The sequence below is a fragment of the Pempheris klunzingeri genome, chromosome 14, assembly GCF_042242105.1.
Source record: "Pempheris klunzingeri isolate RE-2024b chromosome 14, fPemKlu1.hap1, whole genome shotgun sequence".
NCBI classification, from domain to species: domain Eukaryota; kingdom Metazoa; phylum Chordata; class Actinopteri; order Acropomatiformes; family Pempheridae; genus Pempheris; species Pempheris klunzingeri.
Genome location: NC_092025.1, coordinates 8,048,579 through 8,062,002, shown reverse-complemented (window position 1 = coordinate 8,062,002; position 13,424 = coordinate 8,048,579). Strand labels below are relative to the sequence as shown.

General features: G+C 41.5%; 1 protein-coding gene across 1 annotated transcript in view; it reads left to right on the top strand.

Annotated features, from left to right (window-relative positions):
- The window catches only part of LOC139212663 (roundabout homolog 1-like), a 71,833-nt gene extending 61,229 nt beyond the window's left edge, over positions 1-10,604 (top strand). The window contains 17 exon segments of the mRNA XM_070843160.1: positions 117-238; positions 1,258-1,492; positions 1,710-1,831; positions 2,000-2,171; positions 2,413-2,610; positions 3,326-3,352; positions 4,165-4,204; positions 4,399-4,553; positions 4,714-5,079; positions 5,175-5,294; positions 5,387-5,522; positions 6,294-6,434; positions 6,568-6,998; positions 8,404-8,544; positions 8,644-8,865; positions 8,964-9,118; positions 9,259-10,604. Coding sequence (XP_070699261.1) covers positions 117-238; positions 1,258-1,492; positions 1,710-1,831; positions 2,000-2,171; positions 2,413-2,610; positions 3,326-3,352; positions 4,165-4,204; positions 4,399-4,553; positions 4,714-5,079; positions 5,175-5,294; positions 5,387-5,522; positions 6,294-6,434; positions 6,568-6,998; positions 8,404-8,544; positions 8,644-8,865; positions 8,964-9,118; positions 9,259-9,273 — 2,798 coding nt within the window. The 3' untranslated portion in view covers positions 9,274-10,604.
- Positions 10,605-13,424: the final 2,820 nt, after the last annotated feature.

Genomic DNA, 13,424 nt, shown 5'->3' with positions numbered 1-13,424 from the left:
TGACTTCCCTTCGTTTATCGTTTAGAATATCATACAAAGTGCAGAGATGCTGCATGTCTATTTCAGTTCAAATTAATGTTGCCATTTTGCTCCCCTCCTTCCTTTTGTACCAACAGACAGCACTTCCACCATGCAGGGAGTGGATCACCGTCACATCCAGAGGGAGCTGGGAGATGTGGTGATCCACCTGCACACACCAGCCGTCCTTTCGTCCTCCTCTGTTAGGGTGCATTGGATGGTAAGGGGACCGTACCGCGATGACGATCCTGCACACAGTACACTACATATAGTCTATGGCAGAGATGGGGTAAACATCGGAAAAGGTCTAGTGTGCAATTCGACCAGTAAATGTAGATCCATCCATACTGTACATCAAAAATTGATATAAAAGCATTATGGATTTTAAAACATTCAAGACCCTCTATGCGTTTTTATCAGCGATTATTATCCAGCTGACCTGTACCCTTGTATATGCTTTCCCTTATTCTTCCAAGCAACATGAAGGTGTGAATTCACAGTGATGAATGAGCAAATATACTTTCAACAGAGATATATCGAAACATCCAAATAGTTCAGGAAGAGCATCGAGGCCAAAACTGTCTCGTGTGAGAGGAAAGTGTTTAAAAGATTTATTTCACCCTTTGGTTTTCTCACTTAACATTTATCAGCAGATAAACAATCCACTGCACATAGAAGTGAATTTATCTCTGGTGTGATACATTGTGCTTTGTTTCAAACACGCAGAAATGTATTTGCAGCATTTTTTTTTTTTTTTTTGGGATGTGTGTGTTCGGGGTATGTGTGTGCCTCCGCAGAAATCTTTTAAGGCATGTTTTATCATAATTATGTGGTTTAAATGGAAAGTGCTTAGTCCTCTCCTGGCTTGATTTTAACCAGAACCACGCTGAGGGGAACTATTAATGACCTCATACTGTGGTTTACAGTGAGAATTCACAGATATGAGGAAATGTTAATCTGTATCACCCTAAAGGCAAAGGCAATTAAGTGAGTTTTAACAGATACTTCCTGCAGGATGTTCATTCTCACACATGATAAGGCTCTCACCTCATAGATGTATGTTGTTTCAACTCGCGCGCAGATGTTAATGTGAACTTCACTTGCATTACAGCAATAAAAACTGCAGTGCGGCGACACATCACTTTGATTCAAACCCAAGTACTTATTTGCTCATGATCAAAAAGGGTCTCACTGCCATGGTGTGGCACTTAGCATGTTTTATGCCTGCGCCTCCGCTAGGTCGAGCAGCAGTCCCCATACATCCAAGGCTACAAGGTGCTTTACAGGGCTTCTGCTGAGCATGGCCAGCCAGAGGGGCAGTGGAGTGTCCTGGAGGTACATGCCCCGCGAGAGGATGGGGTAGTGATCGGTCAGCTGAAGAGAGGATCCATCTACGAGTTTAAAGTGCGGCCCTTCTTTGATGAATTTCAGGGAGCTGACAGCGAGGTGAAGGTGGTCAGGACATTGGAAGAAGGTGACTGTCTGACAGCTTTTGTTCTACAATATTAAACACGTCTATAAAAAGTTAAGAGGAACTGATTAACATTAGTTCAACTCTTCTTTGAATTGTTGTATGTTTGGGTGACAGTACAAAAGCTTTTTTCGCAGGCCATACCTAAGAGGGACACAGCATCAGATGAGATCGTGCTTATGTCTGCATGGTTAACTGTGTGCTTCATTGATTGTCTTAGCCCCTAGTAGAGCACCCCAGGGCGTTACAGTGACAAAGAGTGATGCCAATGGGACTGCCATCCTCGTTGCTTGGAAACCGCCTCCCGAACAGGAGGAGGCTGGAGTCATTCAGGAGTACAAGGTAAGAAAGGAGAGGCTCTCACCCTCCCCTGTACTCACGGTCTGAGTCATGCACATCCCAGGTAAAATGTAAGTGGCATCTTTGTGAGGCCGATGATGCCTCTTGTGTTGTTGGATGTGTCCCCGAGGTAATCAGTGTCATCCCATCTCTTCACCTTCTCTTTGACAGATCTGGTGCCTGGGTAATGAGAGTCGGTATCATGTAAACCAATCAGTGGACGGCTCTACCTTCTCTGTGCTCATTCCCAGTCTGGCACCGGGAATTCGCTACAGTGTAGAGGTGGCGGCTAGCAATGGTGCTGGACCCGGGGTCAGGAGTGATGTCACTTTCTTTCAATTAGGTAAGAGTCCTGTTTGTTTAGTAAGGCATGACAAAACTAGGCATGAAAACAGTCTCAGGGTGAAAACTTTTACAATGTTTCCTAGTGACTGCACTCTCTTGTTTCTTAGGTTTTCACAACAATGCTTTTGTATCATTTTTGAACACTCTGAAATCTTCAGTTGTGCCTTCTGCACATCCCTGCTGTTGTTTTTCGTAAACATGTGATATCTGATTTCTCTCTTTCTCCTTTTACTGGTTAGACTCAGCAGGCCAGATGATGGATATCAGTGAGGAAAGAGACACGTTGTCTCAGATCTCAGATGTGGTGAGGCAACCGGCCTTTATCGCTGGCATTGGCGCCACCTGCTGGCTGGTCCTCATGATTTTCAGTGTGTGGCTCTACCGTCACCGCAAGAAGAGGAGCGGCCTGAGCAGCACCTACACTGGCATTCGCAAGGGTGTGTGTTTATCTGAAATATATGAATGTAGATAGACGGATGTCTGTATGTTCAAGGCGGTAACCATCGACTATAGGCCAAGTGTGCGTCTGCAAAACAGGTTATCATGTTGAAGGTCGATACGATTGTAGAAGGGATCAAGCCATAACATGCTGCCACCACACTAAAGAGCGGGCTTCATCTCAGTGATATTAAGGAATATTTTCAGAGGCTGATAAGCAGATCACATCAAAGTGTGAAAAATACTCTGGTCTAATCTTCCTTAGGCACAAAGACTTCAGGAGCAAATTTCCATTTGCGGCTTCGCAGACAGTCAAAGGCTGACCTTTAGCCGCCCATTTGTAGAGTGTCATTTCCACAACGCAGCACAGTTCTTAGAAGCACAGGCCTGTCAGCCTGCCTTTACCATGTCTGCTACAATATTACTGTTATTTTCCCCCTCTCTATTGGGTTGCCTGTCACCCCCATTAACCTTCACCTGGACACTCATGTCAAAGACTGAGGCAGCAGTCAGACAGATGGCATGTGGTTATTTAAATATTTGTACACATCAGTTTTCCACATGAAGAGGTTCTCATCACGCAGCAGAGAGCTCCATAGACATAGACAACAAAACCTCAGCACTAGCACCTAGCCACTATAATAGTAAAGTTTATTGAAATGACCTCAGTTTTCTCATCGTACTCCCCTTCTCTGTCTTGATCTGTCCCAACAGTCCCATCATTCACCTTTACACCTACAGGTAGGTGCATTATGAGTGATCTGCTAATGTTTGTGACGCTCTTGTGTGTTTGTCAAGTACATTGTTTGAGTTATGATATTTTGTTCAAATCCAAGATGAGATTGCATCCTTTTTGAAGGAAGTGACGTGTGCAATTCTGTTTCTCATAGTCATTTACATATAGAAATGGAAATCTTAAAGATTGCACAATGCTAAAGGACCTTATAAATGTGTTTTTTTTTTCAAACGTTTCCACATAGAATATAGCAAATAAAAATGAAAAGAAGGGAGATTGAATAAAACACTGAAAACATGATCTTGAACGAAAAGTGATAAAGTGACATTTGTTTCTCTCTAAATCTGAAACTAAACCATACAATACGTGACTGCAGTACTAGCATTCAAATGTATGTTTGTTGAATCAAATTGTTGATTTTGCTGATGATAAAGCAACAATGTGCTTTTGCATAAACATTTATGTATATGCTGATAGTGTTCCAAGTCCCACCTGCTTACGACGAGGTTCATTTAATTGAATGAGGAAACAATGGAATGTTTATCTGTTTAATGTTTTACTGGTAATGGAGGAGAAAAAGTGTTTCAAAATCAGTTATGCCGAGATCAATAAAGGCAAAGGCCACTATTTGTGTTGTCCTCGCGCACATTAAACCACAGAGTCGGACTAAGAGCCTTATCGATAAGAGCATATAGACTCATGACTTAAGATTTGTGCTTAGAATCGCTACCTGCCTTTCATGGTTGATCTCTGCCTTTGGCACTTCCTCTTTCCGACAGCTCATCAAGGTTTAATGTTTTTCTGTTTCTCTTTGCAGTGGCATATCAAAGAGGCGAGTCTGTGTGCAGTGCTGGCAGGTGAATGATATTTTTGTTCCTTTGTGTTATATAAAGACTGTCAGGAAAAAGACACTTCCCTTGTGGAAACACTAGGGGGAGGTGTCTCCCTGCTGTAAAAGATGAACCTCGTGCATCCACCCTGTCCTCATTCATCATCGGTGTATAAAAACAGCAGGTTTTGATTGACAGCACTGTGGTCCTTCTTGTTGCAGGCCTGGCCTTCTCAGCATGGGTGAACCTCTGAACCAGCTGTGGCTGCCAGACAATTGGCCCAATGCATGTGCCAATCATAAGGACTGTAGCATCAACTGCTGCAATAACGGCAACGGCACCAGTGACAGCAACATGACAACATACAGCAGACCAGGTTCGTACAATACTGAGTTCATGTCATAGTTCAGGTGCTGTAGGAGTCTCTGATGTATATATTGTGTGTCTAATAAAAACAAATAGCTTCCGGCGATGCGAAAGCTTTGAAACTGGTGTTTCTGCAGTGTTCATGCTGCTTTGTTTTATGTTCCCTGCAGCCGACTGCATAGCAAACTATGGAAACCATCCAGAAAACAAACAGGGTGGACAGCTTGGTTCTGAGACGGCCATTTACAGCGATGTGAACCTCTCCAACAAGCTCAATGAGATTAAAACGTTCACCAATTCCAACTTGTGCTACGCAAGTCCAGGCGGAGACTCAGCAGCCACATATGAACCCATCCCCTATGCCACCACGCAGCTCATTCAGGCCAACATTAAGAATAAGGCAGGCGCTGGTGGTGCTATAGCAGAGCCTCTGGACATGCCCTGCTGGAAACAGCCCCCCAACCCCCCTCCAATACCAAAGGAGATGGCAGCACAGATGCAATACAATATTATTGAGCAAAACATGCTCAATAAAGGTAAAGTAGGGATACATTTGACTTGCTTTTCACATTTTTTCTGAAAAAAAGAAAGAAAAAAAATGAAGATTTGCCACCTGCTTGCTTGTCTACAGATCATCTGCAAGGAAGTGAAGGAGTGATCCATCCCAAGACTCTCCCTTACAACCAGACTCGTGATCACAGCACAGCAGGCTCGCACCACAGCTCAGACAGAGGCAGCAACAGCACCTCAGGTAAGGCCAAAAGCTAATCTGTACGGTGGTGAATTTCAATGAAGCAAGCCATAAGTCTGCGTTTACCTTGATGTTTGCCTCTCATTTCTCAGGGAGTCAAAATCAAAAGAAGGGAATGCGGCCCCCAAAGATCCCAAAACACAATGCAGTCAGCTGGGGAGAAGCCTTGTCTCCTCCTCACGCTAATGCCTGGGGCTGTGATGAGTATAGTCTACCCATGGAAAGAAGGTATGGGGAACTAGACTCACAGATGCATGTGCATGTTCTATACAGCATACACAGCAGACACAGGCATGCACAGCTCCTTCAGTTAGTTGTGATGAAGTGGGGTCTTAAGAGAGATAGCTTCCTAAAATATGCACCAGTACACCAAATGTATTACTTTAATTCTTCTTGACTGACTTTACTCTGCACGGACTGTGGCTCAGTGGTAGAGTGGGTCGTCCCTCAATCAAAAGGTTGGAGGTTCGATCCCCAGCTCCTATGGGTCAACATGTCGAAGTGTCCTTGGGCAAGACACTGAACCCCAACTTGTGTGAATGAGTGAATGAGTATGAAAGAATAGTCTCCTCCAAATGACATTCCTCCTGTGTGAATGATGTGTGAATGAGGATGTCATGTAAAGTGCTTTGAGTAGTTGAAATAACTAGTAAGTTATACAGACCATTTAATAAAAGTATCAAGAATACTCAACATTTCCTGTTAAATTAGAGCTATTTCATATTATGTTACTTGCACTAGTGTATTTAGAGGTATTCTGTAAACACCTGCAAACCATCTGCTAAAATCTGCAGCATTTCAGCAATAAAAAAACAAACAGATGGTGCAGAAAGCTTATTGTTTATCTTTATACGTTTTTCTATAATGGAAATTTGTACTTTTATGGAGGACAGAGGGATTTGCATTGATGTCTAATGGGCTGTGACTAATGTGGCAGGACTGCCAGCAGCCCTCATTCCTTTAGCCATTACCTCATGTCAGTTGTCCTTTTCTTATCAGTTTTGATTCACAGGAGAGAGTAGAGGGCTGCCCTACTCCCCCGGTTAGGGGGGCAGCCTCATCCCCCACTGAAGGGTCCAATAGTCACCCACCTATCACGTCACCTCAGGGAGATCTGAGCAATGGCACAGAGCACCTCAGGTAACCAGATTAAACTTAGCTGACACTGCATTCAATCATTTTTAACTGACGCTACATTTTTTTTTTTTTTGTTGTTGTGACAAGACTGCACAGATTTTTTTTTTAATGCACTTTCCCACCAACACATCACCAGCCACCTTCGCCCTCTATCCCCAACACACACCTACAGCTCCATACCCCTCTGCATGGACACGGATGGCCAGGAAGAGGATGAGGAGGAGGCAGAAGAGGAGACAGATGCAGAGCTCCCTGAAAGTCACTACGGCCAGCACCACAACCGGCAGAAGCACAAACACCAGCTGCACCATCCCTCTCCACACAAGCTGCTCCTCCACGGGCTGGAGCAGACCCCAGCCTCCAGCACTGGGGATCTGGACAGATCAGTCACAGGGTCCATGGTTAACAGCTGGGGCTCAGCATCTGAGGACAACATCTCATCAGGCAGGTCTAGTGTTGTCAGCACCTCAGAGGGATCCTTCTTTACAGACGGCGATTTCAACCAGGCGGTAGCCTCCTCGCGGGATATCGTTGGCCTGCGCATGTGCAGATACCCAGAGGAGTTAGGTAAGAAGGCCTGTAGGGAAGAAAGGTTTGAGTTTGTGTTCAAGCATATTAGCTACTTTTATGCAATGTTTATAGGCATGGCAATGTTGGTCTGTCACAGAGTCCACTGCTTTGGTACAGACTGAAACATCAAGACAACCACTGTATTTGATGGATGTCATGAAATTGAGGAGACAGTCATGGTCCCCAGATGATGAGGCCTCCTGTACTGAGTAAAATGATCCCATGTCTTGTCCCCTAGCACCAACATTTGGATGAAATTTATGGTTTTGAGTAAAATATCTTGACAAGTATTTGATTATTCGCTTACCGTTTTGTACAGACATTCATTGTTCCCAGACAATGTATCTTAATGATTTTGGTCATCCCTTGACTTTTTCTGTAGTGCCACCATGAGGTTGAAATTTATGGCCACAGCTAATCAAATGGATTGTTGACATTCGTGTTTCCACAGGAGGAAGCACGACACAACTTGCTTTATTTGTTTAAGCTTTCTCGCATTTTACTGGTTTGAAGAAATGACCTCGTTTAGTGAAATAACAGCTTTTCTGTTTCTTCAATGACATTTTTTTCATCCATGACACTCTGAGCTCGAGTTAGGCTACAAGCCTTTACTGCACTATTTCTTAATTTCACTCTATCTCACTCCTGAGTGTTCTAGTTTTACATGAACATGATCAAAAATTATATTTGAAAAAAATCATAAATACACATAAATTTAGATTTTAAAATAAAGGTCAGTCTCTAATTTACAGTGGGACAGATATTTTTCTTTGAATTTAAATGACCTTTAAATGTTCATGACTAAATGAAAGAAAGAAATTTCATTGTAATTGCTGACTGTTGAAAGGCTGGTGCTAAATTAGATTGTTGGCTTTTGAACAAAGAACCAGCTGAAGGAATACGGATGAAATGGTTCTGATTACTTTGAATGGGATTGAAAAGTTGAATAATGCTCGTTACACAATAGTTAAAAAAAAATGACCTTAACATGAACAAAGTTGAGTATTTTGAATAGTTTTAAACATGATTCAAAAGACTGAATGACATCCAGAATGTATGTAGGAAGAGTTGAAAAGGTGGGAAATGGATGAATACGAAATATTGTGTTAGAGAGCTGAGGACGACACTTTGCTTTATTGATGGCTGATGCTAAACTGCATTGCTGCTGACTTTGTATAAAGAAGCGTGAACAGTGATTGTGTAAAAAGTTTGAAAGGTATAAGAATGTTGAGTTAATGCAAGAAAGTCTCAACTTTGTTATTACATAAACTGATCCATTGTGTTTGACTCAGACATGACTGCCATAAAATCAGCTTTAAACTTTAAGTGTAATGTCATATGTGGCTTCTTTTATGTAATCTAAACGTTTAATATTTGTGCTGAATTTGTGTGATGACTTCAGGCCGGCGGCACCAGCGGCCCAGCAGCCCCATGTCCACAGACAGCAACATGAGTCCTGCAATAACACATAAAAGACCCAGGAGGCATAAACAGAACCACTCTGGTCAACAGGACTATGAACCCAAAGATGTCTTCAATGATGGTAAAGACTGACCGAGAATGTGATTAGAGATTTACGTCCTGTTCCTCTCCTAATAACTCCTAATAACATTCGGATGTCTCTGCTCTAATGTGTCCACAGACTCTTGCATGCCTCTGAATTTCTCCAACCAGATGTCCCATGGTGATTATAAAGTGAGGGGCGCCACTCTGCCTCGGATGGGCTCCGGGGAGGCCCGAGGTCGACGAGGAAGCACTGGCACTCACAGGGTCCGGGAGGCTCCGCATGAGCAGAGAGAGGCCCCCGACAAGCACAGGACTCCACTCGGAGGAAAAGGTAGCAGCAAAAGCCGACAGCATTCAGGTAGTGACCGGATTCTACTGCACATTTTGGAACTTTCTGATAAGCGATTGAGTGACACGCTGACAAAGTTGTTCTCTCTTCTTCTTTCTTGTCTCCAGAATTTGGGGACATCTCTCTGTACAGTCGTCCCTCTTTCCCATCAGGTCAAGCTCAGAGGGAGCCTGATGATACTAATTCATCCAGCTTTATGTCGTGTGGAGACTCAAGGACCAAACAGAGAGGGCAAGTGGCACCTACAGGACAGGTGGAAGAGGTAAAATCAAAACGTCAAACTTCTACTAATTCTCTGTCAGCTATTTGGTGTATTTTGGTGTATTTTGTCTCTTATTATCTGTGATACACGTTACCTGAGAAATCTGAGAAGAGAAGTATGACACCGTTTTGTTTTCACAGTTCCTGCAAAGCTAAGAAGCGACGTGAGCACAAAAGGAATATCCCACATTTGCTTCAGACGAAGGACTCTGACCTTTACCGTACGGAAAAAGACTGCACAATACATGCTATTGTTTTGTACTTCAAATTTTCTCATTAGATGTTGGAAAAAAAGAAAAAAAACGTGTTCTCATTGTTAAGTCAATGGACTTAATTTTGACGCACTGTTTATTGTTTATGTCTTTTTTGGGCGACCGGTTTCCAGGAGCCTGAACCACTGGTTGCTCAGTAAAGTAAGATGAATGCACATTTGATGGCGGTTGTGAGTGTCTACACTAATGTTTTCCATGACGACTGCTTGATGCGGTCCATACATGATCTTTGCTCGTCAGTTGTCTTGTTATTTTACTGTAATTGTTATTCAGTCATTACCAGCCATCTTGTAAATTCTTGAAATTGTTTACTGCCACGGAAGTGCTTCAAATTCAAATTTTATATAACAGTGTTAATGTTTTATAAGTGATGTACATCTTGTCTTTGTATTATTTGTTGACTTTGGTTATAAAAGCACAATCACGTAATTTTATTCTATGTCATTATTATATGAATTTCAGTCTGGAGGAAATCGGTCTTTGGAGTCTTGTTAATCAATTCAGCAGTTGATTGTGATTGTGCATTCAGTTGCGTACATTTGAGCTGCTTTCATTCAGATTTGAACTATCTGTTGTGTGTACTGAGAGAATTGCATGCAGATTCACCTGTAGGAGGTTTTACTTAATACCCTGACTGCTTTGCCCTGGTCATGGACTGGTTCCATTTATTGTTTTCTACACTGAGTCCTTTTCATTTAGTCCTATGTTCCCTTTGACCACGGCCATAACAGGAGTAGGGCTGGACAATACTCTTAATTTATCAAATTACTGGTGATTAATCTCTCACCGACCTAAATTCACTCATATAGCAATGTTCAATACATCAAATACTCTAAGTCCCATATAATAAAACAGAGAGTAGCTACAACAACCATTCTAACCAAGCGTTCAGCCAGTCAGTCTGCCCACAGTGCACAGCTCCACATCCTTAAACTGGAATACTAGAGCGTCAACAAGAGGGTGAACATTACCAAGCACTGATATATAAAGAAAATATATATTGTTAATTATAGCTATAAAGTTAAATCTACATTGTGTTATAGATTTTGGTCATATTGTCCAGCCCTTTTCTGTAAGTTATATATTGAACAAATATACAATGTCACTTTAACTACTCTGTTTGAATAAATATTGCTGGTCCTTAAGCAACAACAGCAAACAACAATCTTATTTATTCTCCTAACCTAATTCTATACTGTCTAACTTCTTTGTAGTTTCAAAGGAGAGGCCACGCTGCTTCATGTCAATGGCACAATGTGAAGTGGCAGGATAAAAGAAGTAGATGAAGCATTGGAGTGAACCAGATGAAAATAAACGAACGACACTGATTTTAACCATGAATAATCCCTAAACAGCAAAAACCAGCACATGTTGTCCTGACCCAGATGACTGAAAATCTTCACAGACATGTTGCCAGGCAAAGACCAACTACGATTAACCATAAAAATGCAAATGGCTGTTGATGTTTTCCATCATTTCAAAGTGTCAAGTTTGAGCTTTTAACAAAACTAAAGCTAAAAAAAAAAAAAAAAAAAAAGTGTTATGAGTGTTTACTGGTCCTTTTTTCTGCTTTTGCCTGAAAACACATGACTCTTGACAGTTAAGGAAACCTTGAAAATTCTCAAAGCAAGGCTTCAACAATGTCATGACAATTATGTCAAAAACTATTTTTTTCTTCAACCACTTGTGTACAGTACTTAATTTCCTGAGTTTACACTAAAAGAAATGTTATTGAAGGGTGTGGTGAATACGATGTGAGAGAATACTCGACAAAGGATGAGATGGGAAAAAACGGCACTCTTTGTGTAGACGGGACATTAAGGAATTTTTTTTGCCTTTTCTCAATAATTTAGACCACAACATTTGGTAAATGGTCATTTCAAATCACAATATTTAAAAGAGTCTTATAATAACATTGTCTTTGCCGTAGTATTTATGATTTAGAAAATCCATCACAGATATTTTGCCGAATGTCCTTCAGCCCATCCCACAGGTAAACCCATTGAATACTGCGCTTTGCGAGGTGAGGAGGATGAGGAAGACGAGAGAAAGGAAAACTGTGGGGATGTGATGAGACATGCTGTTTAATTAACCTCACTGACGAACCTTCATCAGCGGAGCAGCTGTGTGCTGTTGAAAGGAAGAAAGTCTTTCACAGATGTCTTTCAATGCGTGTGTGTGTGTGTGTCAGGATGAGTGTTCAAGTGTCAGGTTGACTACTCCTCAACGAACACAGTGAGTGGTGCGTCATCCACAAATAACTACACGATTGTACAGAACTCATCGTGATTTATTAACGTGGTTGATTCTGAACCACCTCCACTCAGCAGTGATAAGTGAGGTGAGTAGGTAGTATGACCTTTGTAGTCCTTAATTCCAGATTGGTTCACGCCAGTGAGGTTCTTGCTGATATTACCCAAATGTTACTGTGAATCACCTCAGGAATGACTCAGATTCCCTGATTATGTGGTTTGGAGAATGTTCACTTTGTCCTAAATCCTTCAAATTAGACTCTGGTCTAGACCCTTTTAACAGCAGACATTTTGTCTTGTCAAAGTACTAAAAGCAAAGGTGATATTTATAATAATAGCTGAATTCCATTTAGGTGAGCCAGTTCCAGCGCTCTGGTATTGTCTAGGCTCAATCACTGACATGTCCTAGTGGGACACATCATAGAATAGAGCCGTGTTACTATTTTCACGTGTGCTTTCTCTGCTTCGACAAGTCAAAATGTCTAGTGAAAAAGGTCTATTTGTCAAATACTGCAATGTCTCTTGTTTGACTGCTTTTCAGAATTTGAATTAGAAATGATCAGAATATTGATTGCTTATTTCTTCTCTAAGGTGAATCTATTAAGAATGTATCTTTAAGATGTCATTGATTCTTGTTTGGTGTTTGATCTGAATGAATGTTAAAATCATCCAAGCGTTTCAAGCGGCTTCAGTCGATATTTATATATTAACAATTTATGACATGACTACTTGTATGCTAACAGTATGCTCACTTGAAAAGAAATTCACAGGGAATTATGACCTGACTGCAGTTCCCCACAACTCTACGAAGCCATTTAGCATCTTTCAGCTCACTGTTTTGGTTGTCCAACCTGAATCTTTGCTATTTTAATTATTAATTTTCACCACGCTCATCATAATTACATTTCTAAAAACCTACAGTTTGCCACTTGCCAAGCACCAAACTGCTGACAGACAAAGTTAGTGCCTAGATGTTGGACACAGTGGAGCATCTAGCACCTAAAGAGACAGATATTTCCTTCAGGAGCTGGTGGAGACCAAAAACAGAGCTATGACTATTGGACTTATAATTTGCAAAGTGGATAGAAACATGATACCAAATGAATACTAATTTTGCTGCTGAATGTGTTAATAGGCAACTGTTTGCTGTCTAGTTCATCATATCAACTTAGTTGCTTTTAGAGCTCAGTTATGCTGCTAAAAAAAAGTGGCCACAAAAACACCACTATTGCAGGTTAAACTTCTGTCCGTGTATGAACATGTAATACAATCACCAGATTTATGACCATTTTCAGAAGGTTAACTGACCGGAAGGGACCAGGAGAAAGACAAAATGATAATAATAAAAGCCTTTCACAGTAATTAATCCCTCAATTCTAACAATCCAATGCTCCACTCAACCTAGCAACAATCTAACTCCCTGGCTGTTTTCCAACTCAATCAAATTTAGCTTGCAGAGCACATTCTCCAACGGTAAGAGGACCAAAGGTAGAAGAACGATCTTCTCACCCTCAAGTAGGACCATACTTCTCAGTGATGTGCCAGTTCGGTCTACATAACTGTAAAAACAACAGACTTTGGAAACAGAACAAAATTATGTATGATGAGGAGGGTCGGGTCCCTTTGCATTTTCAAACCCAGAACCACCAACATCAGGTCATTTCTTTACAAGTCTTCCTGAAGATGCTCTGATCCACAACTACCCACATCACCCAAGTCACTTCACACAATTGTATGTAACTTGTAGCTATGGTTTGTTTTCTTCATCAGCAGTTCTCGCTCA